The sequence below is a fragment of the Leopardus geoffroyi genome, chromosome C1 (genome assembly GCF_018350155.1).
Source record: "Leopardus geoffroyi isolate Oge1 chromosome C1, O.geoffroyi_Oge1_pat1.0, whole genome shotgun sequence".
In the NCBI taxonomy this organism is placed as follows: domain Eukaryota; kingdom Metazoa; phylum Chordata; class Mammalia; order Carnivora; family Felidae; genus Leopardus; species Leopardus geoffroyi.
In genome coordinates, this window is record NC_059328.1 from 35,189,236 (window position 1) to 35,215,839 (window position 26,604).

The 26,604-nt window shown below is 49.9% G+C and overlaps 2 protein-coding genes across 8 annotated transcripts in view; one reads left to right on the forward strand and one right to left on the reverse strand.

Annotated features, from left to right (window-relative positions):
- Window positions 1-3,447, forward strand: part of RNF220 (ring finger protein 220) — a 224,772-nt gene extending 221,325 nt beyond the window's left edge. For 5 of the 6 annotated variants that reach the window (XM_045477057.1, XM_045477058.1, XM_045477060.1 and 2 more), the window contains 3 exons: window positions 1,311-1,419; window positions 1,566-1,640; window positions 2,388-3,447. In XM_045477057.1, coding sequence (XP_045333013.1) covers window positions 1,311-1,419; window positions 1,566-1,640; window positions 2,388-2,459 — 256 coding nt within the window. In that variant the 3' untranslated portion in view covers window positions 2,460-3,447. The remainder of the gene's footprint in view (window positions 1-1,310; window positions 1,420-1,565; window positions 1,641-2,387) is intronic. The other variant, XM_045477059.1, reaches the window with a different exon arrangement.
- On the reverse strand, window positions 15-26,373 carry TMEM53 (transmembrane protein 53). 2 transcript variants are annotated; one of them, XM_045477081.1, is made up of 4 exons: window positions 26,264-26,373; window positions 10,617-10,738; window positions 442-6,422; window positions 15-292 (listed from the first exon to the last, which is right to left on the reverse strand). In XM_045477081.1, the coding sequence occupies exons 1-3, from the start codon at window positions 26,322-26,324 to the stop codon at window positions 5,769-5,771; spliced, it is 837 nt and encodes a 278-aa protein (XP_045333037.1). In that variant the 5' UTR covers window positions 26,325-26,373; the 3' UTR covers window positions 15-292; window positions 442-5,768. The 2 variants fall into 2 exon arrangements, with proteins under 2 accessions (XP_045333037.1, XP_045333038.1); XM_045477082.1 differs by lacking the exon at window positions 26,264-26,373 and adding an exon at window positions 10,228-10,348 and having other exon boundaries at window positions 10,617-10,733.
- Window positions 26,374-26,604: the final 231 nt, after the last annotated feature.

The window sequence follows — 26,604 nt, forward strand, 5'->3', positions numbered from 1 at the left end:
TAGTAAGCACTTAATAAATGTTGGCTCTTTTATTTGCATTACCATCATTGTTATTCCCTAACGCCCATCTCTAGTAGCGTCTTCTCCAAGAAGCATTCTTCTCCCTCGGTGAGCTCCTCTGGGTTCTGTCCACTTGTTTTAGGAGGGGTAGGAGGGATCAGTCCTCAGGATAGTCCTAGCTATTCACTAGCTAGTTCTGTACTGCAGCCCAAAGAGTCTTCAAGAAGTTACAGGGGACCTTCACGGGCAGGACTTGAACAGCAGGCGAGGACTCTCAGGCCATCTGATGTGCCTGCCCAGGAAGAAACAACAAGGAGCCCTTGAGGTAGGCAGGCCTGTGGCCCAGGACTGGATTCTGTGGGACTCATGCAGTCCCCACATCTCTGACTGTTCCAGGAGTGAGACTGGCTTTTCGGTCAACAAACATTTACTCATACTCACGTGCCTGCCAGGGGGCTGATGTTCGTAGTCAGTATTGGTGGCATGGGCAGCTTGCCCTTGGAAAACTACGCCTCGTACAGGAGACAAGGACGTTTGTAGTTGTGTTGCTGTGGTGGAGTCCGGTGCAGGGTGCTAGAGAGTACAGAAGAGCAGCCACCAGCAGTGGTGCTGTCAGGAGGGTTGGAAAAGGCTTCTGGTGAGTTAGGAGGTAGGGTGGCCCAGAGGAGGCAGAAAGTGCCACAGGAAGCCAAGGGAGTGAAAAATGGTGGAGCGTGTGAAGAGGCTTTATAGTTTGGTGTGGATAGAGCATCAAGTGTGGCACAGTGCTGAAGGATGCAGGCTGGGGCTAGACCAAGGAGTCCCCGGTCTCAGTTTATGAGGAGTTTAGTAGAGCTTTATTCTGAGGGAAACATTGAGATGTTAGAAGTAGAAACAGTCAAATTTGCAAAATTCTAGGTGCTGGGAGAATGGAATGGGATCTGGAGGCAGAGGGGCCATTCAGGTCAGTGGAGGGATCATAGGAGAAATCGTGAGGGCCTGGACTAGTGGGAGCGGTGGAGAGACTACAGATGCTAGGAGCTAGATGACAGATTGTGGGCGCCGAGGGTGACTGGGAAGCAGTGGTTTGAGAATGGTTCCTACGTATCTGGTTTGGAAATTGACCAGGATGGAGGTGGAAGAACAAGGAGGATGAGGAGTTCAATTCCAGAAGATGGAGTTTACAAATGCAGGATATGGGCAGGTGGGGGGCGGGGATATCCGGGAGACATTTATATATGCAGTTCTAGAATTTAAGGGCGGTGTGGGCTGGAGGTTCAGATTAGAGATGTCAGCCTGCTGCCTGCCCAACCATGCTGTCCTCTTCACAGAATCACCGAAGATTCAGCTGTGACCACGTTTGAGGCCCTGAAGGCTCGGGTCAGGGAACTTGAACGGCAGCTATCCCGTGGGGACCGTTACAAATGCCTCATCTGTATGGTGAGAGAAAGGGAACCTGGGATGCCTTTGGTCAGGCTTCAGTGCCCTCTGGGGGTTGGAAAGGGCCTCTGCACTGTGATCTGAGCTCTTTAGAGGGTAGACCAGCCTCAGAGTGACCCCCCCTTCTCTGCCCACCTCCTCCCTAGGACTCATACTCGATGCCCCTAACGTCCATCCAGTGTTGGCATGTGCACTGCGAGGAGTGCTGGCTGCGGACCCTGGTGAGGTGGCATGGGGGTTGGGGAGTGGGTGGCTACTTCCGGTGCTACCCACATGTCCATGCTTATGCTTGAGCCTGCTTGAGGGGAGGGAGGCGCAAGGGCAGGGGAGAGCACGAGCATCAAACACAGCAGCGGGAAACCAGGATGTTCACCCCCCCCAAACTCCCCCCATTCTTGTCTCCACCACCAGTTTTATTAAATTCTCTCTCTCCATGGGTTCACTGCCTGCTCTGCCCACCCCCAAGGCCCACTGTATCACACGTATTGGTGTGATCCCAGGTCAGGAGGAGGCTGGGTGTGGATAAGCAGGACTAGGGCCTCAGCCCCTCCCCCTGCCATTACTAAGCTCCTTCTGCTCCTGCCCCTGTTCTTCGCTGCTCGGGAGCAGCCATTAAAATGTCGCCCGGAGACAGCAATAAAAGGCCCGGACGTGGGCTCTGTGTCCTGATCAAAGGCCGCATGTAATCTCGTTAGGGCCGAGGCAGCCACAGCTGGACCCAGCCTTGTTCTCATTACCGGGGCTCCCGCTGCGGGGCTGGCCAGGCGGTTTGATCCTGGCGTCCCCCCAACACAGGAGCATGCCTGCCTGCTTGCAGAGGCTGCCCATGCATCCCCAGCCTGGGCTGACAGGACCAAGGTGCCAGCATACAACTGGTGCAGGGGGACATGGCTGTGGGCCCAGGTGCTCTCATGAGCAAGTATGCAGCATAGTGTGCATAACCAGAGCCCTCCCTGTTCTCCCTGCAGGGTGCCAAGAAGCTCTGCCCTCAGTGCAACACCATCACAGCGCCCGGAGACCTGCGGAGAATCTACTTGTGAGCTAGCCACCCCCAGCAGGCCTTGCCTGGAGCAGCCCCACCTGCCCGCCTCTGTGACGTGACCCTCCCCCTTGTACATATTTGCACACAGGTTCCCCATGTACATACATGCGCACACACACGTGCACATTCGTGTGCGTGCACACACACACACATACACACACACACACACACACACACACACACACACACACACGACTCTGGAGCCAGAGTGGAGGCTGAGACCCAGGCCTTGCCTGCTGGTTCCCACCAAAACTGAGGACCATACCTGTTCGGGGTTTTGTTCCCAAGGTGGGGCAAGGAGGTGGGAGTGAGGGGGAATAGTTGGGCAAGGCTCCTGAGATACAGCCCCCAGACTGACAGACGGACAGACAGACATGCAAACACCAGACTGAAGCACATGTAATATAGACTGTGTATGTTTACAATGTTGTGTATAAATGGGACAACCCCTCGCCCCCCACTCCACCCTCACCCCTTTGGTTGTATGATTTTCTTCTTTTTTTAAGAACACCTGGAAGCAGTGCCCCCTTCAGGGCTGGCTGGGGGCTCGGCCCATCCACCTCTCAGGGTGCCTGCCTCTCTCTCTCTCCCATGGTATCCCTTCCCTCTCCCACGTGCTCGGTGTTCAGTGGTGTATATTTCTTCCCCCAGACATGGGGCACATGCCTCAAGGGACACGATCCTCTCCTTAGTCTTAGCTCCTGGGGCTCTTTTTAAGGAGTTGGGGGAGAGGGGAGACACAGGAAATGGGAACCGAGCTGAAGCAGGGGCTGAGATTGGGGCTGGATGAGTATGCTCCTGGCTGCCCAGCCTTCTACCAAGAACCATTCCTGGGATTAGAACTGCTGTTCCCAGGGAAAGTGGTCTCCCCCGCCCCTCCCGTGGGCCCCACGGTGTGATGCTGTGTCTGTATATTCTATACAAAGGTACTTGTCCTTTCCCTTTGTAAACTACATTTGACATGGATTAAACCAATATAAACAGCTGCTGCCAGTGTGTATGTGTGCAGGAAGGGGTAGGTGATGGGGTGGTATGGACAGAGGCAGTTAAGGAGTTAATTCCTGGCAGCAGTGTGGGGAAGAGGACTTGGATGTCCCTGTGAAGCAGAAGCAGTGCAGGGTTGGTCCACTGGGGGTGGGGGGCCTGAAGCACTCCCATCAGGGGTGGGGGTGGAGCTGGGGACCTGGACTCCTGACTATTGATGGGTAGGGGCTCCAGGTTAATTCCTTATCGATGCAGAATCGTCAGCTCATTAATCACAGAAGAGGTCAGAGCTTGGGGGTACAGAGGGGATGCAAGCTCTATCCCCCAATCTAAAGCAGAAGCAGCTATAAGCTTGGGTAAAGACAAGCCTCAAGCCTCTATACCTTTCTAATGCCCAGAAATGAGCCAGGGACCAAATGGAACAAGCATCTTGGTCTCTGCGACCTTTTTTCTAGTGACGAACACCCCAGTATAGCTACTCCCTAGATTCTCAAGTAGCTACCGTAGAAACCCCAGTTATCCAAGGTGGACCTTCATGTCAGGGAACTGAAGCTGGCCAGCTAGCACCGGAGATTGCACTCTATCAAATCATCCCCAAGGCTACCCACTGCCAGTGAGTAATCCACATCCTGGGCGCTCTGGCAGGTGCTCACAACTGCAGATGAGTCCTTTCCTTTACACAGTCTCACACACCAGGCCCGTCGTCCACCTTTCCAAATTCTCCACCCTAGACACCAATCTCTGGGTGCCTGTGATGCATATACTACAGAATAGGATCCAGTTGACAGCTCCTGCCTCTTGGTTAGAGCCTAGTGAAGGCCCTGCAAAGACCCGTGCCCAGCTTGATGGCATCGAGTATCCTAAATAGGAGAAACCTGGGGCCCAAGATTCCGGGGAATGTAGGTGTCCTGCCAAAGCAGGGCGGCCCCAGTAATGGCTGGTTTTGGAAGAGAGGTGGATAATGTCCAGTTCACATCGGGCTGGCTGCTTTCAGGTCTCAACTCTCCCCTCTCCTTGTCTTGGACTCAGCAGGTCCCTGATGGCTGGTTACTCTCACCCTAGGGGCCATATGCTCTCAAATAGGGGACGTTAACCCTGCACGAGGGCACGAAGCCCACTCTGCCACGGGATCCTTAAGCTTGGTCTCATGGCCCAGGCAGCACTGCCACCTGTTGGCCATGGCTAGGAATGCAACCACACAGCACCGGGATTGGTAGCAACTGTCCCAGAGGTCCCAGAGGGCTGACAGATGCAGATTGAGCTCAGCTCTTGAGACAGAGTCCATCAGCCCTGAGAATATCAAGGGTTAGCTGCCACCCAGAACTTGGCCAGCCATCTCCTTCACTGTCAAATTATCAAAGCCCATTCCTGCCCCACCAAGTCCCTTGAATACCACAGCAAGCTCATCCAATCAACAGATATTTACTGAGCACCTACTACGTGCCAGCATTGTGCAGCAGTGACTTCTAGAATGAGAGATGATACAGAACTCTAAGGCTGAAGCCCCCTCTCCTGCCTGGAGATGATCCAAGTGGATCTCTCAAGAAGATGGAGTTGATTGTTTTAGTCAAATGGCCCCCAGCCCTGGTTCTGATCTTCAGGGCTACTTTGTCCCAGCTCCTGTATGGCGCTACTGTCTTCCTGCTCCCCACTCCACCTGCCTGTTACACACCTTGCAGCTTTCCTGAACCAGTGGCTTCCTGGCAGTGTGACGGACCCAGGCAGGCCTGCCACCTCTGCATCCTCAGCTCCCCATCTGGCTCAGGCTCCCCGGCAGTGAGCACAGAGAAGCCTCTCTTGGTGAACTATTAAGTGGGATCTAGGCGGATGGTGCTTCATGCTGCAGGGCTTTGCCCTTCTGGGGCCTTGGGGCAGAAATCATAGCCCCTGCCCCGGCCTGACCCTCCTTTCCGGCACCTCCCACAAAGCTCACCTTCCCTTCAAGAAGTTAAAGATCAACCCTGGGGTTCATCAGCAATCCCACCCTCCCCACTTTGTTAACCCTACACAGCCTAACTGCCACAGAAATCAGCAGCCTCACTTGCACTTGTCCAAACACAGCCGCTGCAAGACTCCTACAGAGACCTGTCCAGGCACTGCCACCCACCAGGATCCTGAGATAAACAGACCACCACAGTCCCTGGGGTAGAGGCTGCTAAAATTCAATGGGAATTCTCTATTTGCGGGACCACAAAGTCCCAGAGGGCTGTAAGGGAGGTGAAGCAGAAGAGGACCCCACTCGTGGATATAGGTTGTGGGGAGGTGTCAGGCATTTATTTCTGGAGTAGGGGTAAGTTGGGTGGGTGCTGGGTGGGGAAGGAGCTCAGCAGTGGACACAGCTGCGCATGAAGTTGACACAGAGGCTTGTGTAGTAAGCAGGGTAGTCGCGGAGGTGGCTGACATGTGCAGATGACACAAAGTCCACAGAGCGCACCAGGACCCGGTGTGCCAGGCGTGCCTCCACCATGCGTTCCACATCCCTGGCCAGGACCACCTCATCGGCCCTCGAGTAGAGGTAGAGCTCAGGCCAGCGAGAGGCTGCATCGAGTAGCCTGTCATAGAAGTGGGTGTGGAAGAGGGCAGTGAGTGGAGCGAGCAGGACATGGAACAGGATTGCCACCAGGGCAAAGGCCACCAGGAGCAGCAAGCGCAGCACAGCAGGCCGGTGCTCCAGGATGGCTGCCAGGGCCCGCAGAGCCCCCACCAGGTTGCTATCACCAGGACCGCTGTCAAAGATGGTGCCCACCACACGCAGGTGGCAGAAGCGCCGATGGGTCTGCAGGAGCTCCAGCACGTATCGGTACAGCATGACACCAGCATTGCTGAAGACATGGAAGAGCAGGGGCTCCTTCTCAATCTCGTAATCAAAGAGTAGCTCAAGTAGCTTCTGGGCCAAAACACGAAGTGAAGGGATGCCCAGGGACTCGGAGAAGAAGACCATGTGCCATGGGGCTGTGTATCGGATCACGATGCAGCCCTGGGGAGAGGAGAGAGGCCTGGTCGGTCCTCGGGGATGGGGGTAGGGGTGGGGGGGTACCGCTAGGTCAGAGATGTCCAGAAGCTCCAAATGCCAGAGGCCCACAGGCCTAGCAGTGTCCAGGCACCAGCTCACCATTCACAGATGCGGGTGCCTTCCAGAGTGGAAGGTACACTCAAGGCCCATTTATGGAATAATCACTTCATGCTGGCCAAGGCCACTCAGCCTGGCACGGTACGTGAGGCTTGGAGCTCGCTTTGGAGATACCTAAGCTGACCAGAAGAAAGTCTCACTCTGGCCCACACCCTGTCTCCCTCCCAACCTCCCCCTCACACCCTCATCTGCTCAACTCTGACATATTTACGGCCTCACTGCTTGGCTACACCTTGCTGCAGTGACTCAGCTCAGCACTATCCCCACGCTCCCAGGCCCAAGGAGGACCATCCGACACCCCACCCCATAAAGACCCAACACAGGAGCTATAGCCTGCAGGCCCCAGTCTTGACCACCAGAGGACACTCGTGAGCTAGACCCCGCATCGTGTCAGTCTCTGGCCACTGCCACCTTCCAGCAGGGCCTTGAGAGCAGAGTCCATACTCTCTGGCACAGTTGCCTGGCACCCAAATCTATCTGGTTCCAAGGCCCGGAATCACTCCTCCCACTCGCCCTGAAATTCCAAATATAGTAAACACTGTTGTTCCTCAAATTCTAAAATCTGAGCCAAACTCTTAGGCTTCTGTACCTCGCAACGCCTGGGTCAAGTATGCCTCAAAATCTCCAGATAGATCCTCTTCTAGGTCAGTTAGAAAAGGCAGCCAAAGCCATGAGCCTGCGTCCTAATCCCCTCTCGTTGTCCTGTTCCCGAGACAAAGGGCCCTTTGTCAGGGGAATCTGTTAGGTGGGCTCTGGGGTCATACCACTTCTTAACAGCACGAGCAAAAAGAAGTCTCCTTCATCTTCCCAAGTCTGTGTTTCCAACTATAAACTAGGATGACATCCATCTCACAGGGCTATGAAGATTGAATGACAAAATGCATGTCAAGTGCCCAAAACAGCACCTGGCACAAAGTAAACAGTAGCAGCAATCAGTAACGGTAGGAGTGATAATGAGAACATCATATGGCCACAGTACTTGAATGACCTATAGCTCAACGCAATGGTCGGCTGAAATAATCCTGCCATTAGCCCCCTAACTTCACCCCTCCCGCTGACTCCAATCTGACATCTGCCCCAACTCCTCCTGGCACTGTTCTTACCAAGGCCCTGGCATGCCTAAGCCCCCTTCCTGAGACTCTGCAGAGGGGGTCACCAATGCCACCTGCCCCCTCAGGCTCTGGAAAACTTCACAAAGTGCTCTGTTCTGACTTCCCAGTGGGATGTGAAACGTCTTCCCCCCTATGCGACGCACAGCATTGCCCACAAATGCAAACACACTCCCACATCACACCACCACACACGTGCAACTCCTAGGACTAAACAAAGCCCACCCACATCGCCATCCCACAGAGGCAGACACACGCGGCACCCACCACTCACTCACGTGCACCTACCATACCATCTGTGAGTGCACAAAAAAGCAATAGCCAGCTGTACACACCCACAAGCACCCACACCACTGGCGGGGACACAATTGCCTGCTGCACTCCCTTCAAGAGTATACACACACACACACACACACACACACACACACACACATACTCCCCTGCTGGAGGCTTCACATGCAGAACCACCTGGTCGTGCAGAAACAAACAGCAACTCCTGTGAACACGCCATCTATGAGGACACGCACGGCATGTGCCCTCCAACTGCGTGTCACCTGTGAGCACACACACAGCGCACACAACCTCCACCCCCTGTGAAGGGCATGACATGCCAAGCTTCCCCACTCGTGGGTCTGGGCCTCACTTCGAGGTTTCCCAGGTGCCTGGCATCTCTGCTGCCAACTCCCCAATTAGATGCTCCTAGAAGTCCCTGCACATCAGATCCCAGTGTCCCCCCACCCCTCCAGCCAAGCATTTCTCCATCTCTGTGCACACTCGGCCCCAGGGCCTTGCTGAGGGTCCCTGCCTCCCTCTCCTGTATTTTTAGTCTCTTCTCTCTAGATTCCTAGCAAACCAACCTCATCAAAAAAAAAAAATCCTCTGCAGTTTCATGGTGTCCCCCTCTAACTCTATCCCACCCTCTCTCTCCACCTTCCTAGATGGTCTTTGACACCTTCCCTCTCCGCTTCACCCCTTCCCACTGGCTCCCCTACACTACTCTCACGAAGGTCACCCATGCTGTCCCAAATGGTCAAACCCCATGACAGCTTTTAGCACCCATCGTACTTTCCTTCCAGCACCTTCGGGATCACGCACTCGCCCCACATTAGGTGTAGAAATTACTTAAAAATAAAATCTTAAAAAATAAAATAAGGAGCGCTTGGGTGGATCAGTCAGTTGAGTGTCCAGCTCTTGATTTCAGCTCAGGTCATGATGCCAGGGTCATGAGATCAAGCCCCACATGGTGCTCCATGCTCAGCATGGAGCCTGCTTAGGATTCTCTCTCTCTCTCTCTCTCTCTCTCTCTCTCTCCCTCTGCCCCTCTCCCCTACTTGTGCTCTCTCTCTCTAAAAAAGTTAATTAATTAAATAAGACCTTTAAAAAAAATAAAAGAGCCTTAAGGAACAAAATAACTAGATGCCATGGGTGATCCTGGATTGGATCCTGGTTTGGGCAAATCAGCTATAAAAGACATTCTGGGGACTGCAGAAGAACCTGAATACAGACTGGGAACTAGAAGAGATAAAAACAGATTAACATGGGAAGGTGGGGATCATGATCTGAAAAAAGGCAAGATGCAAAATAGTGTAGTCAACAGATGAGGTTTCGGTAAAGAAAAGATACAGAGAAAAGCTGAAAGGATGGGCACTAACGAGCAGATAAAGGTCGTCTCTATGTGTAGATGCAGTATTTTTCTTTTCTTTTAAATAATAAAGTATTAGAAGTATGGGTTTGGAAAATCTTTTTCTCCATACCCATCCTGTCCTGACCCCCTTCCTTTCCCAGACAACCCCTCCACCAGCTTGCCAACTCAACCCCACTGCCTTCCCTGGGATCTAACATCACCCCTCTGCTTAAATCCCCCCAGGACCCTCCCAGCCTCGTCTCTTGACACCTGCCCTTTCTTTCATTCTCTGTTCTGGCCACGCTCACCTATTCCTATTCTTCCACCTGCCCTCAGGGATCTCAGTCCACTGGAGAAGCCAGACAAACCAGCCTGGCCCAGTGAGTGGAATTCAGAAGTAGCTAAAACTACCCACAGAGCAAGGCCATTCATAAACAGCAATGCCTGAGGACCAGCCTTGTTGGTGGGGGAAGGCCTCAAGCTCAGAACTACATGTTTCCCCCAACCCTTCTCCCATTCCAGGGCCACCATCTACTTCATGCACAGTGCAGACAAAGGTCAGTGGAGAGAGGCTGAGGCAGGGGGCAGAGGGTACTGCCTGGCCTTTCTCCCAGGAGATTCCCCACTCCTCAGCCCAGGGCTTCCAGGTGGCACCTAGGGCTGTCCGCACTGGTGTCTCCCTGCTTTGGGAGGTCTGGGCCAAGGAAGACAGGGCCAGGCCAGAAGCCAAAGATGTGAAAGGGGCTTCCAAAACATAACCCAGCCCTCCTAAGCCTCTCTCCAATTACCAGAAGCTCTATATCCAACTCTTGGGATAGCTTAAGAAGAAGCAAGAACCTCCAGCCTGAATCACTTTTCCAAGAGGCCCTTCTACTATGGGAATGTGAAGGCCCATGCTCAACCTAAGACAGAAACTCACCTGGTCAGAAAAGGAGAAAATTCCCAGCACACTTGGCCCAGGCTTTTGCTGCCCATCAGGGCAACAACAGACTTGAGGTCTAGGCTGACTCCACAGCTGGGAGCACATCAGGGCTGGGCTGCTGTGGGGTTTGAGGAGGAGGAAGGGAAAGCAGGTCAGGGGGCTGAGGGAGACAGACCAGGCAACAGAGCCGGCAGCATCAAGAAGGGATAATCCTGCCAAAATGCCCATGACCCCAACATCTTCCTCACAGGCTGTTCTTCGTGCCATTCCCAGGCCTGCCACACTGCAGCCCAGGGATGAGGGCGGCCAAGGCTGAGTTCCCCACAGAGGGGCCACAGGGGGCAGCGCCCCAATGGGCTGGGTGTCCGCAAGCCTGCAGTACTCACCCTTTTGTGGTAGATGGCGCTGTACTTGGCAAGGTTCTTGTCGGTGCAGCCACCCCAGCCCAAGAGAATCACCAAAGGCTGTCGTGTCCCCACCTCTTTCCCGCCTTGGTTGGGGCTGTTCTCTGAAACACAGACACAGTGGGACTGTCAGCACCAGAGCTGTCATGTGGGGTGAGGGTGACTGGCCAGTCCGGAGCCAGCACCACCCTAGCTGTAGGCAGGGAACCAACAGGTGCCAGACCTAGGCATCCTGCCAGCCCCTGGGCCTCTGATTCCCACGGGGCTCGCTCCTCTGTCCTGCCTCAAGTGGCATTTAAGCCTCTTAGGAGGCACTACAGGGTCACTGGAAAAACCCACAAGAGGGCACCTTTCTTTAGTAACTCAAAGACATAGCCCAGGTGAGAAAAGTAAGTGAGGACTTTCTCCATGCAATTTCACCTTCTAATCCAGATGTCAGCAAATTACAAGTCATGGGCCAATTGTGACACGTGGTCTGTTTTTATATGAACCGCAGGCTAAAAATGATTGTTGTTATATTTTTAAATAGTTTAAAAAATAAAAAGAGAATCGTATTTTGTGACATATGACTTATATGAAATTCAAATTTGACTGTCCACAATAAAGTTTTATTGGAACACAGCCATACTCATTTACTTAGTGTATGTAGCTGCTTTCTTGCTACAACAGCAGAGCTGAGTAGTTGCAACAGAGATCGTGTGGTTCACAAAGCCTAAAATACTTACTGGCCCTTTACAGAAAAAGTTTGTCAGCCCTGTTCTAATTTCACGAGCACATGGAAGAAGAGGATTTTTTAAGTACAGTTCACGCCCAACGCGGAGCTTGAACTCACAACCTCTTGAGCTCAAGACCTGAGCTAAGATCAAGAGTCAAACATTTAACCGACTGAGCCACCCAGGAGCCCCAGGAAGAAGAGGATCTTAAAAGGAGAAATGGCTAGGACAGCACCAACAGGGAGGTGAAGCAGACTGACTCTGAGGGCCCATGCCAATCCACCCATCCTGTCCTGCCAGAGAATAATAATCGCCAATATTTATTGAGATGTAACCCTCCTAACAACACTAGGAGGAATATTATTGCAGATGAGGAAACTGAGGCACAGAGTGCTTAAGTTACTGGTCTAAAGTCACACTGGAAGTACACAGCTGGCAATTTGGCCCTTGCTCCCCATCCTAACTAAGCCACTTGAGACCTCCTGTGCCACGAGCACCACCCACAACTAGAAGCATGTCTCCTTCGGTGCTATGCTAAGGCACAAAGCCAGCTGTTTCTTCGGCTGCTTTCAAAGAGGCCTCCCTGCAACCTTGTTGGTCAGACCTCATCTCATTCCCCCTGCCAAGCCAGCACCCACCCAGTCAGGGGGACTTTCGTGCGGGGACTGTCTGTTACTAGTTATCTGCCCTCCCAAAAGGGCCAGGGTGTGCCCTTCCAAGTATCAAGCCACTTGGCAATACTCAGCTGCCACCTCGAGATTTATGGATGCCAGCGGTGACCTGGCAACAGTAAATTTCAAGGCTAGTTAAGAGGATGGTAAATATAAATCACTAACCTTTGGACAAAAGGAAGACAACAATTTCCTGTGGAAATTAATGTGATTGAAAAGTTCAATGTGCCTGCTCTCCAGCAGTGGTGACTCTGGCCTTCAGAGATTAACTACCCGCCCCCATGGGGATCCCAGGCTGGGTCGCAACTCAGCCTGGAGCAGGAGCTGCCAGCGCCTCAGTCCCTTCTGATGCCTGCCAGCGCTCCCAGGCTCCCCTGATGCTGGCCTGACCTCTGATAAGGGAGAAGGTCCTACACCAGGCCACTCCAGAAATTCTCACCACCTTTCCCAGCCTGGTGTCCCCACCCCCTGCCAGGGCAGCTCTTTGACTGCCCTGGCCCTTCTAGTGGAGAAGCCAAATCTGGGGAGGACTTGCTGGGGATGACTCCCCATGAAGCTCAGGCTACAGCAGTCTCAGGGGTAGCAATCAACAGCCACCCATTTGGATATGCCTTTGAATCTCTGAGACCCAGGAACTAGATGTCTGAGACCTGCCCCAGGGAGGCCCCCTTACCTCTGTGCAACTGTCTGAGCATAGGCTCCCCTCCCCCAGCCTATAGCAGTCCCCTCCTAGGCCACCACCAAGACACCAGCAAAGGGCCTTGGCATTTATCTCAAATACAGAGAGGGCAGCCAAGGGATGTCACACTCCCTGGTGGCCTCCTGAAGTTAAGGCCAGCCCCCACCAGTGGCACTGGTGCATTCCCAGTTGGACAAGGTTCAAACAGCCTCTCCTGGGCCTCTGACCTGCCCCCTCCCAAAGCTGGATGTGAAACTCCATTCTGCTCCACCAGGTTTTACAGGTTCCCTCGGCTTCACTAACTCAGGTAGGGATGACCCTTCCCCTAGATAGGCATTTCCATGAAGAAACTCTCAGAATACGGACACCCTGAACACACTGCCTACTGCCAGAGCCCAGCCTTTCCGTACTACTCCTAATGGGAGGCAACTGGCCCCTCCACTCAAGCCAGGCCCTCAAGGCTGCCCCTGAGCCACAGGTGCCCTTCCTGTCTGCAGGCACGCCTACTCCCCCGGCACAATCTCCTCCTGTGACCCATTCCTAACTGGAGCCTTCACCCTGACCTCCTCCCACCAGAGCGATGCTGCCCCTTCTGATTCTATATTTCAAGTGCTACAACCCAGAGAGGTCCAAGGTGCTTTGGCAACATGGCTGAGAGTGACGGAGACTGGGAAAGATCTCCCGAAGGAAGACACATTTGTTGTGCTGGCCCTGAGGCCCGTTAGGAGCTGCCAGATGGAGAGAGGGCATGAGGCTTTGGAGATGCTGCAGTTGGTCTGAGGCCCAGCAAGCAGTCCTGGGGGGTTGGGGGGTGGGTGGGAGGGCTAGAAGCCTGGGTGAGGAGAAGCAGTGGTTGGGAGAGCTGCCAGGAGCAGGTCTGGGGGCCCAATCCTGCAAGGCCTTTCAAGCCATGCACACGAGTTGGGATTTGATTCCATAGCAGTAGAGAACAAATGATGATCCTGGAATTAGGGAAGTGGCACAATCCAATCTGTATTAATAACTCACACAATTATATAATGTCTATCTCTCCCTTTAGCTGGCAGGCCCTGTGAAGGGGGGCACTGAGTGTGTCGTGTTTATCCCCACATCCCCCAGTGCCCAGCCCTGTAGCTGGCCCACTCAGGCACTCGGGAGACACGTGCTGGAATGAACATGTGGCTGCAAAGTGAAGGATGGATCCAAGGAGAAAGAGCTGGCATTCTTCCTGTTACCCATTGCCCTTTCCAGAGTAATAAAAGTAATTGTTATGGCTATTGTTATTTATTGCCACATCCAGATCATGATTCCACCATCCTCCTATAAAAGCCCCTGTTCCTTTGATGCTCATTCCACTGGCCATATCACCCTCTCCCCGCCGTGGCTGCTGCCCCCAGGGCCAAGACTCAAGCACTGGCTCCATCTCTCATTTATACTCCAGGACTTCCCATGACCCTGCAGAGGCAATCAAATCCACCTTGTTCCTAAACCATCACAGACCTCTCTGAATTCCACATCTCCCTCCAGCTCCTGCCTCCCCCTCTTTCCCATCACAAAGAAAAACAATAATGATAACAGGAAAAGAGCATTATATGTCAAGCACTCTCTAAGCATTTTATTATCAACTCATTTAATCTTTACAACAATCCCATGAACAATGTACTGTTACTATTCTCATTTTACTGATGGAAAACTAAGCCACAAAGATAATAAATGACTTGCTCAGGGTTGCACAATAATCAGTGAAACTAGAATCCAAACCCAAGTGGTCTAGAGACCAGCTTGTCACCACTATCCCAGCCGGCACCCTGGGTAACAAAATCCAAGCCCCCAGTCTGTTTGTCTGTCTGTATTTATTTATTTGGTTCTTTATGTTTGAGAGAACACAAGCAGGGAAGGGGCAGAGAAAGGGGGACAGAAGATCCAAAGCGGGCTCGGCACTGACAGCAGTAAGCCTGATGTGGGGCTTGAACTCACAAACCGCGAGATCATGACCTGAGCCAAAGTCAGACGGTCAACTGACTGAGCCACCCAGGTGACCCCCAATCCCCTAGCCTTAACCAAATCTCTATTACCTCAGCTCCAAACACGTACACATAGCTCCCTCTGTACATCAACAGATCCAATGCTGACCTCTTCCACCTGCTTCTCCTCAGGGACTGGCCACCCCAACCAGAACCCCAACATATGGGGCTTCATTTGGTCCTGCAATCATCCTAGGAGTTAGTTATTATTGTCCCCATTTTACAGATGGGAAAACTAAAACACAGAAGAGCAAGTCCCTCTCCCCAAGAACATGCAGCCAACAAGTGGCAGAGTCAATGTCCATCTCTCTGGACCACCATGCCACCCTGCCCCACCCTGCTCCAGGACCTTGCACATGCTCCTTATTCCCCAGCCCAGGATGCTGATGCTCCATGTTCATGCTTTGTTAATGCCCACTCCACTTGCTGAGTCAGCTCACTGTTTGCTTCCAGGAAGTCTCCCTTGATGTCTTCCTCAACCCCTTTTCATCCTCCACCCCAAATCACCAGACTGGTTAGATGCCCCTCTTCTGTTCTGTCACAGCACCTGTCATCACCATGCCACCACACTTATCACACTGCATGGGCAGTGCCCATTAGGAACAGACAGAAGGCTGCTGTAACGTGCAAGGCAAGAGAAGGCAGAGGCCTGAACCAGAACAGTGGAAGCCAGGTGGGAGGGCAGAGGGAAATGACAGGGACAAGAGCAATTTGGGAACATGTATCAAAAGTCTCAAAAACATTCGATCTTTGACATAGCAACTCCACTTCTAAGAAAGAAAAGTGTTTAATCATATGAAAATACTCAATAATACCTTAAGAAAATCAGAAACATTAACGTCGGAGCTAAAACTATAGAAAACACAGGAGTCAATTTTTGTGGCCTTGCGCTAGGCAATGGTTTCTCGGACATGTACAAAAGTACAAGGAATAAAAGAAAAAAAATAGATAAATTGGGACTATCAAAGAAGTGAAAATAACAAGGGATGCTTGGGTGGCCCAGTCGGCTAAGCATCTGACTCTTGATTTCAGCTCAGGTCATAATCTCACAGTTCATGAATTCAGCCCCACAGCGGGCTCTGCGCCGACAGTGCAGGGCCTGCTTGGGATTCTCTCTCCCTCTCTCACTGCCCCACCCCTACTCACTCTCACTCTCTCAAGAAATAATAAATCAACATTTTTAAGTGAAAATCAAAGCCCCAGAATGGGAGAAAATATTTGCAAATCATATATCTGATAGGGGACTTGTATCCGGCATACACCAGAAAACTCTTACAACTCAACAATAAAAAGACAACCCAATTAAGATGGGCAAAGGATTTGCAGGGTGCCTGTGTGGCTCAATCGGTTAAGCAACCGACTCTTGATTTCAGCTCAGGTCACGATCTCACAGTTGTAAGATCAAGTCCCCTGTCTGGCTCCCCACTGGGCGTGGAGTCTGCTTAAGATTCTCTCTCCCTCTCCCTCTGCCCCTGCCCCACTCATGTATGCATGCACGTATGCACATTCTCCCTCTCTCTCTCTCTCTCAAGGTAAATAATTAAATAATTTGGTATATCCATACAATGAAATACTATTTGGTCATAAAAAGCAATGAAGTATTGATACAGGCTACAAGTCACGGATGAACCTTGAAAATATATGCTAAGTGAAAGAAGCAAGACATGAAAGACTATATATTGTATGATTCCATTTATATGAAATGTCCAGAATAGGTAAATCCATAGAGAAGTAAATTAGTAGTTGCCAGGAGCTAAAGGAAGGGGGGAATGAGGAGGGACTACTAATAGGTATAGGGTGTCTTTTGAGGTGATGAAAATGTTCTGGAGTTAGTGGTGATGGCTGCACAATTCTGTGAATATACTCAAACCCAATGAATTGTACATCTTCAAAGGGTGAGTTTTATGGTATGTGAATTATATCTCAATAATGCTATTATTTTTAAAAATTAATAGTAATAGGGATGCCTGACTGGCTCAGCCAGTAGACCATGCAATTCTTGATCTTAAGGTTGTAAGTTTGAGCCTCACATTGGGTATAGAGATTACTTGAAAAAAAAATTTTTTTAATTAATAGTACATTAAGTGAAAAAGCAAGTTGAAAAGCAGCATATACAACAGAATACACACACACACACACACACACACACACATATATTTATGCATAGAAAAAAAACACATCAAGGGGCACCTGAGTGGCTTAATTGGTTAAGTGACCAACTTCAGCTCAGGTCATGATCTCATAGTTCATGAGTTTGAGCCCTGTGTCAGGCTCTGTGCTGACAGCTCAGAGCCTGGAGCCTGCTTCAGATTCTTTGTCTCCTCTCTCTGCCCCTCCCCAGCTCACGCTCGCTCACGCTCTCTCTCTCTCTCTCTCTCCCTCTCAAAAAATAAATAAATATTTAAAAAAATTTTAAAGAAAACAGAAAAAACACATCAAATATTAATAGCAATTATTTCTGGGATTAGAGGCAATTGGTTTTTCCTGATATTTTTTACCCATTTTCTAAAATCAGTATGTATCACTTTTGCAATGAGAGTTAAAATGTTACTTTAGCCCAGGGGCCCCTGGGTGGCTCAGTCAGTTAAGCGTCTCTGACTTCAGCTCAGGTCATGATCTCACGGTTTGTGGGCTCAAGCCCCACATCAGGCTCTGGCCTGCTTCAAATTCTGTGTCTCCCTCTCTCTCTGTCCCTCCCCTGCTTGTGCTCTCTCTCTCGAAAATAAATAAACGACCACTAAAAAAATGTTACTTTAGCCTCTTGGCAACGGCAGAAGTATTCTTTTCAACCCTGGCACTTCTTGAGCACCCACAAAACAATTTAATCTCACAGGCTCCCTGTCCTCTAGAACTCAACAAAACAACACTGACACCAATAATACAAGAATTACAAATATATATATTGTACAACAGTCCAAGTGATAAAATTAAAGCATAAATTAGATTGTGTCTATCCCAGGGGCATGTGGAGAAGACAAAGGAAAGGCTGATGAGGCATAAGGGTCTGTGACACAACATGTGCTTTTTCTCTGTAAGCCAGAATCAAAAGGCAAAGAACCTGTTTTCTTTTTAAAATGCAAAGAACAAAAAGATCCTCAGTTTCTTCTGCTTCCCCAGAAATACCTTCTAAATTCTCACAGTCCTGATATATTTTTGTAAGGAAACCGTACCCCAACATGGGACTCGAACTCATGACCCCAAGATCAAGAATCACATAACAGGGGTGCCTGGGTGGCTCAGTCAGTTAAGCATCCAACTCGTGATTTCGGCTCAAGTCATGATCTCATGGTTTGTGGGATCGAGGCCCACATGGGGCTCTGCACTGACAGCTCAGAGCCTGCTTGAGATTCTCTCTTGCTTCCTCTGTCCCCTCCCCTCTTGCATGTGTTCTCTCCAAAAAAAAAAAAAAATAATAATAATAATAATAATTAATTTTTAAAAAAAAGAGTACTTACTATATAAAATCATATCTGAATTCAAGAGAGAAAGACAAACCAAGAAACAAACTCTTAACTATAGAGAACAAACCGATGGTTGCCAGAGGGGAGGTGGCTGGGGGGATGGGGGCACTAGGTGATGGGGATTAAGGAGGGCACATGTCCTGATGAGCACCAGGTGTTGTATGGAATTGCTGAATCACTATATTGTACACCTGAAACTAATATAACACTGTATGTTAACTAACTAGAATTAAAATAAAAACTTCAAAAAAATAAAAATAAAACCTTATCTGCGTTCAAATCTGTGGCTCTGCCACAAATAACTGTGAAACAGACCTTCAGCAAGTTCTCTAAACTTCAATTTCCTTATCTGTGAAATGGGGCTAATAATACAAAGATTAAATATAATAATGACGATAGAGGGCTTAGCATGGTAGCTGGCAAGAGTTCAATAAATCAAAGATACTATCCCTTCACGAGGAGCACATGCTTACTGTAGAAAAGGAGAAAATGAATATCTAATAAAAATGGAATCAGTTTTGTAATCTGCTTTCTTCCATTTAGCAATATATTGTGAACATCTCTCCCTGTCAGTTTATATTTTTCTACACCACTCTTTTTAGTGGCTACAGAGCGACTGTAGAATATTTCATAATTTGTGGTGAACAATCTCCCATTATTGGACATGATATTTCCAATTTTTGCTGTTATAAAAAGACTTTATTGGACACCTCTTTCTTTGTGTGTGTGTGTCCTTAATTGTTTTCTAGAAATGGAACTGTATTCAAACAACACTTACTAATGGCAACTGAAATCTGCATGCACTAGCTTAGGAGTGGAGCTCCAGAATTGAAAGGTGGGATAACTTGGGGTAAGATACTTGAGTTCCCCCAGGTTTCTTCTGTTCCTCATTTGTAAATCGGCGTAAGAGCGCCCCCTGCTTCACAAGGTGGTTGTGATTAATAAAATCATGAGAAGTGCTCCTGGCAGGCCTGGCACGTGAGCAGGACATGGTCAACAGTGTTAAGTACAACAGCAACCCTGGAGACCTCAGAGAAGGGAAGCCTGTAAAGGGTCCACCAGGTCTGGAGTTCAAATCCAGAGCCTAGCACAGCACCTGGTACAGAGCAGGTCTGTACCTAGAAAGGGTTTTTATTAATGTGTGAAAGAGACTATGATTCAACAAATATAGGCATACCTTGGAGATATTGCAGGCTCATTTCCAGACAACCCCAATAAAGCAAATGTCACAATTAAGTGAGTCAAGTGAATTTTTTGGTTTCTCAGTCCATACAAAAGTTGTGTTTATACTATACTGTAGTCTAGTAAGTGTGCACTAACATTATGTCTAAAAAAAAAACAATGTACATACCTTAATTTAAAAATACTTTATTGCTGGGGCACCTGGCTGGCTCAGTTGTAGAGCATGTGACCCTTGATCTCAGGGTCGTGGGTTCTAGCCCCACATTGGGGGTACAGGTTACTTTTAAAAAATAAATAAAATCTTTAAGAATACATTATTGCTAAAAAAAAATGCTAACCATCATCTGAAATCTGAGCTTTCAGTGAATCATAATCTTTTCGATGGTGGAGGGTCTTGCCTCAGAGTTGATGGCTGCTGACTGGTCAAGGTGGTGGTTGCTGAAGGCTGAGGTGGCTGTGGCAATTTCCTAAAATAAGACAAGGAAGTTTGCTGCATCTGTTGATGCTTCCTTTCACGAAAGATTTCTCTGTAGCATGCAATGCTGTTTGATGGCATTTTACCCCACAAGAGAACTTCTTTCAGAATTGAAGCCAATCCTCTCATACCCTGACACTGCTTTACCAACTCAGTTTATGTGATATCCTAAATCCTTTGTTGCCATTTCAACAATCTTCACAGTATCTTCACCAGGAGGAGATTCCATCCCAAGAAACCACTTTCTTTGCTCTTCCGTAACAAGCAACTCCTCATCTGTTCAGGTTTTATCAGTGAGATTGCAGCCATTCAGTCACACCTTCAGGCTCCACTTGTAATTCTAGTTCTCTTGCTCTTTCTACCCCATGTGCAGTTACTTCCTCCACTGAAGTCTTGAACCCCTCAAAGTCATCCATGAGGGTTGGAATCAACTTCTTCCAAAGTCCTGTTAATGTTGCTATTTTGACCTCTTCCCATGAATCACAAATATTCTTAATGGCATCTAGAATGGTGAATCCCTTCTAGAAGATTTTCAATTTACTTTGCCCAGATCCATCAGAGGAATCACTGTCTGTGGCAACTATAAACTTACTAACTGCATTTCTTAAATAATGGTAGGTGAAAGTTGAAATTACTCCTTGATCTATGAGCTACAGAATAGATGTTGTGTTATCAAGTCATGAAAACAATATCAATCTCATTGTACATCTCCATCAGAGCTCTTGGGTAACCAGGTACATTGTCAATGAGCAGTAATATTTTGAACTTTCTTTTTTTTTTTTTTTTTTTTCAACGTTTATTTATTTTTGGGACAGAGAGAGATAGAGCATGAACGGGGGAGGGTCAGAGAGAGGGAGACACAGAATCGGAAGCAGGCTCCAGGCTCTGAGCTGCCAGCACAGAGCCCAATGCGGGGCTCGAACTCACGGACCGCGAGATCGTGACCTGGCTGAAGTCGGACGCTTAACCGACTGCGCCACCCAGGCACCCCTGAGCAGTAATATTTTGAAAAGAATCTTTTTTTCTGAGCAGCAGGTCTCTACAGTGAGCTTAGACTACCAGTAAACCATGTTGTAAACAGATGTGCTGTCATCCAGGCTTTGTTAAACTTACAAAGCACAGGAAGAGTAGACTCATCATAATTCTTAAGGGTCCTAGAATTTTTGGAATGGTAAATGAGCATTGGCTTCAACCTAAAGTCACCGGCCGCCTTAGCCTCCAACAAAAGTCAGCCTGTCCTTGGAAGCTTTGAGGCTAGGCACTGACTTCTCTGTAGCTATGGGAGTCCAAAATGGTATCTTCTTCCAATATAAGGCTGTTTCATCTACATTGAAAATCTGTTGTTTAGTGTAGCCACCTTCATTAATTATCTTAGCCAAGTCTTCTGGATGACTTTGCTGTGGCTTCTACATCAGTACTTGCTGCTTCCCCTTACACTTTGATGTTATGGAGATGGATTCTTTCCTCAAACCTCATGAACCTGCCTCTGCTAGCTTCAAACTTTTCTTCTGCAGCTTTCTCACCTCTCTCAGCCTTCACAGAATTAAAGAGAGTTAGTATCTTGCTCTGGATTAGGCTTTGGCTTAAGGGAGTGCTGTGGCTGGTTTAATCTTCTATTCAGACCACTCAAACTTTCTCTGTATCCACAATAAGGCTGTTTTCTTATCATTCGTGTGCTCACTGGAGTAGCGCGTTTCATTTCCTTCAAGAACTTTTCCTTTGCATTCATAACTTGGTTGTTTGGCTTATGCCAAACGTAGTGTTCGGCCTATCCCAGCTTTCCACATTGTCCTTCCTTAATAAGCTTAATAATTTCTAGCTTTTGATTTAAAGTGAGAGTCTCGTAACTCTTCCTTTCACTTGAACACTTAGAGGCCACTGTAGGGTTATTAACTGGCCTAATTTCAATAATGTGTCTCAGGGAATAAGGAGGCCCAAAGGGAGGGAGAGAGAAGGTGGAATGGTGGTCAGTAGAGCAGTTGAACACACACAACATTCATCTTACATAGGTGGGGTCTGTGGAGCCCCAAAACAATTACAACAGTAACATCAAAGATCACTGATCACAGATCACCAAAAATATACATAATAATGATGAAAATTTTGAAATATTATGAGAATCGGGGCACCCGGGTGGCTCAGTCAGTTAAGCGTTTGACTTCAGCTCAGGTCATGATCTCATGGTGTGTGGATTCAAGCCCCGTGTCAGGCTCTGTGCTGACAGCGCAGAGCCTGGAGCCTGCTTCGAATTCTGTGTCTCCCCCTCTCTCTGTCCCTCCCCTGCTCACACTCTGTATCTCTGTCCCTCAATAATAAATAAACGTTTAAAAATTTTTTTTTAAATATGGGAATTGCCAAAATGCAACACAGACACAAAGTGAGCAAATGCTGTTGGCAAAATGGAACCCAGAGACTTGCTTGATGCAAGGTTGCCGCAAACCTTCAATCTGTAAAAAAAAAAAAAAAAAAAAAAAAAAAAACCCACTTCTGCGAAGGGTAATAAAGCAAAGCAATAATAAATAAGACAGGGTATGTCTGTAAATAAACTCCCCTGTTCAAAAAAAAAAAAAAAAAAAAATGCCTTTAGGAGGCCCGCAGGCAAGGAGAGGATCAAGTCCCAACTGTCTTCACCTGGGCCTCCGAGGCCTCTCTAGTGTGACAGCTCAGGCCACCTCAGGCCTCTCCAGCGCCCTTACTTCCGCACTCCCTTTGCTCACCATCGGCTCTGTGAAGCTTTCGGTCACCTTGGGCCACTGTTCTCCAGGAAGCCACCTCAATGCCTGGAGCCCACCATGGTGTTCAAAACCACTCCGGACTGTTTTCCAGGGCCAGTGAAAGCTTCCTGAGGGTTAATTGGCCATTTTTGGGACCCACTTTTTTTTTTTTTTTTTGCTAGTGCTGACACTAGCAGGTTCACAGTAAAGCCTAGGCTTACAATACACCCGTCACTTCCCCTCTCTGTGACCTCCGAAGGCCTTCCTTGTACTCTAAGATGAGCCCTTGTCCAGACCCTGTGAACCAATCATTTCTGAAAATGTTTACTGAACATGAGAGCAATACAGTGCTCCCAGCAAGCCGAGGGGGGGCCCTGGGGCAGGACTTGGCTGACCATTCTCTGGCTGGGAGGAGGGGCAGCATAGCCTCGGCCTGGAATGTCAGAGCATCTCTGGCTCAGGCCCACAGAGCTGCCAAGTGACTCCATTCAGCCTAGTTGGCACCTCGTCCTTGCCAGCCCCTAACAACAGTGAGCAAAACCGTCAAAAGCACTATGACAGGGATCCCTGCTACGAGAACCAGAGAACAGAACCTTCTCCAAGGAAATGAGATAGGAGCAGAGTATTAGGAGGGGGAGGGGATCACTGGTCAGAGAACCAGGATGCAGGGAGACACCAGGGCAAGGGAGCAGCTTCAGCAAAGGACCAGGCGGACTATCCTCCCAGCATGGGCAACCACAGACACTGGCTGGTGGGATTCCTGGCAGAAGGATCCTGGGCTGCCCAGCCTGGGCTCTGAACAACTGCAGGTGTGCAGCTGCCTTCTAGCTAACTGATATGCCAGTAGCAGCTGCTCGCCTGTCACTCACCGCAGTGCCAGGCACTGCAGTTTTGATGTTTAAATACAGGGAAAAGATATTCTGGAAACCAAATATAACTGTCCTATACACTTCTCCACCATTAAACAATAAATGCAAAAGAAAGACAATCTCCAGGATCCCCACAGAGTATCCCTGTGTGAAGCCATGTCGGCCTGGAAAGAGCTCTCTGCAGACAGATTCAGGGGATCATGGTGCTGTGACCTCCTTCTGCGGTCCCACAATCCAGCTCAGCTCTAGGGCATGCACTCTAAGAGGGAAAGTCATGATGAACTGAAGCCAATCCAGAGGGGCCATCAGAAGGAGGAGGTCCTTAGGACCACATCAGAGGAGTGACAGCTGAAGGCCCTACAGGTATTTCTCTAGGAGAAGAGAGAGGTGAGGAAGGCATGAGCTGACCTCTTTTTTGTTTTTTAAGTGTTTATTTTTGAGAGAGAGAGGGAGAGAGAGAGCACGCCTGAGTGGGGCAGGGTCAGAGAGAGAGGGGGACAGAGGATTTGAAGCAGGCCCTGCACCGACAGCAGAGAGCCTGATGTGGGGCTCAAACTCACAAACCATGAGATCATGACCTGAGCCAAAGTCGGATGCTCAATCGATTAAGCCACCCAAGCAACCCCTGAGCTGACCTCTTGAAGACAGAGGAAGAGAGACTACCTTGCTCTGTTGTACCCACCACGACCCTCTAGCCCTGCAGTTATCACATCATTGTGAAACCACCTGCTTATAAACCCTCACTCCTCCCCCAAACCACAGCTCCCTGAATGGAGCCTGTGCCTGAGTCACTTCTGAGGCACCAATAACTAACCCGTGGCCAGGACACAACAAATGCTGAACTGAAAGCAGAAATGACAGGAAGGCCTATTGTGGCTCAAGAAAGGGAAGTGCTTTCTAACAATCCCAGTTACCTACAGCAGTCCAGGATGTTTGAGAGGAAGCATCCTATCAGGGAAGGGTCTTGAAGCAACAGAACACCCTCATGCTAGTAGAAGGACGCAGTACTAAATGGCCCCCTAGGACCCAGCTTCCTCAAGCAGTGAGGGGAGCCACAAATAGAGGAAACACACAGACATGCCAGGCACACACACCCAGTCCCTATCTTGTAAACCCTCACAATTTCATGATGCAGACACTATTACAATTCCCATTTTACAGTGGAGGAATCTGAGGCCAAGGAAGGCTCAGTCACTTGCCAAAGCCATAGAACCAGCAGGAGGTAGAAGTGAACTGTGAACCAAGACCAGCAGGCTGCCCACCTGGGCTGAGGGAGAACACCTGCCCTACCACGGCAGCTCTACCCCTTCTCGTGGCTGGTGGCTCTCCAAGGGCAATAATATTAACTGGCTTCACCTCCCCCTGACGCCAACACCTTTCAAAAGCATTTTTACATCTGTAAGCTCAAGAGCCCTATGCCAACATACCCAGCTCTAAGGAAATACATCTGGTCTAGAGCCATCTGTCCTGTGGGAGCCTAGCGGCTGCCCTCTCCTCCTAGACCCCAACCAAGTAAAACAGATGCTATGGGAGGGGATGGGAAGGCTCTCCTGAAGGAGGCAACATCTGAGCTAAGCCTTCAATGATGAAACGGACAAGGACAAGGGAGGGGTGGTGTGGGGCAGCAGAGGGGAAAGGGCATTCCAGACAGAGGAAACAGCAGAAGCAAAGGCAGAGAAGCAAGAAGTGTGTGGAGAATCACAAGCAGTTTGTGTTGCCAGAACATAAAACTTAAATTGAACAGTGGAAGGACACAGTGATCTAAGTGATAAGCAGGGGCTGATAAACTACGAAGGACTTTGAATGCCACGTTAAGGAACCTGGACTTGATTTATCCTGAGGGCAATGAGGAGCCACTGAAGGGTTTTAGGCAGACCAGTGATAAAAGCAAACCTCTACATTAAGAAAGATCACTGTGGTAACCATACAAGAGGCTGAGCTGCTGGCAGTGAGACTGGAGGGCGGAAAGGCCATATGAACTAATGCAGGGAGAGACATGCTGGGCTCAGTACTTCAAGCCTCCTCTCTTAAAATTCCCAATCGAGGCCAGACTTTCCATTCTCTGCGCCCCCAATTCAACTCTCACTGCAAGGATCCAGGCCTGCTCTACAGGCTACTCATTTTGTGGAGCCTCCCACACACCACTCTTTAATGATATGACTCTAGGGAGGAGTAATGCTAATCACTATACTTACTTCATGCCAGACACTATGCTGGGTCCTTTACACAAATTACCTCAGTTGTGTAACCAACAGCCCTGGGAGGGAGGTTACTATCGGTAGCCTCGTTTTGTACATGAGGAAACTGCCAAAGGTCACCCAACTACTAAAGGGAGGATCTGAACCGACTTCTACCTGACAGAGACTGCTCGGTTAGCCACTGTGAAGGACAGTGGGAGGGATGAGTCCTGTGTCCCGGGCTTCTGCAAGGACCCCCGGGGAAAACAGTGGGTGGAAAATAATGGGTGGGTCCTCCAGCCACAACCACCGAAGAGAGGCTGGAAGTGGGAAGCCTGACCCCAAACAAACGAATCAGGACAACCCCTGTCCTAGGCAGCTCTCAGCTGCGAGAGAAAAGAGGGCACAGACCGGAGATCTCCAACTGAAAAGACAGAAAAATCCCTCAACAAAGCCCAGGCCGCAGGGAAGGGGCGGGGCTCGGACCCGGAGACGACTCCGGGGGCGGGGATTGTACAGGGGCGGGGCTCTGTGGGCCCGACAAAGTCTAGGACCTGCGGGACCCCGTGAGGGGGCGGGTCGCGAGAGGGCGGGGCCGCGAGAGGGGAGGAGCCACAGCTATGCTTGCGACCCACAGACTCGCTCGGTTACCTCCCCACGATTGGACCCAACCGTCGTTCCATACCCTGGCTCCAGCAGGGCTGATCCGGGATCTCGATGGTGTAGTCCAGCTCAGACGAGGCCATGGTGAAGGCGCCAGCACTCAGCACGGGCCTCCGCCGGAACTCCCGCTCGCGCGCCCGCGCCTCACCCGCAGCCTCTCGGGCACCGCCCAATCACCACCCACCTCTCCCGTCGCTGCCCAATCCCTGAGCCGCGCTCTGTGACCTCCCGCCCTAGCAACCGCCGAGTCTCTCTCGGAGCCTCTCGCCGCACCCCACCAGTAGGCCCTAGCAACCATGCCCCGCCCCGTCTATCTCTGCTTCTCAGCCATTGGCTGGATCTCCTAATCTGTGTCCGCTATTG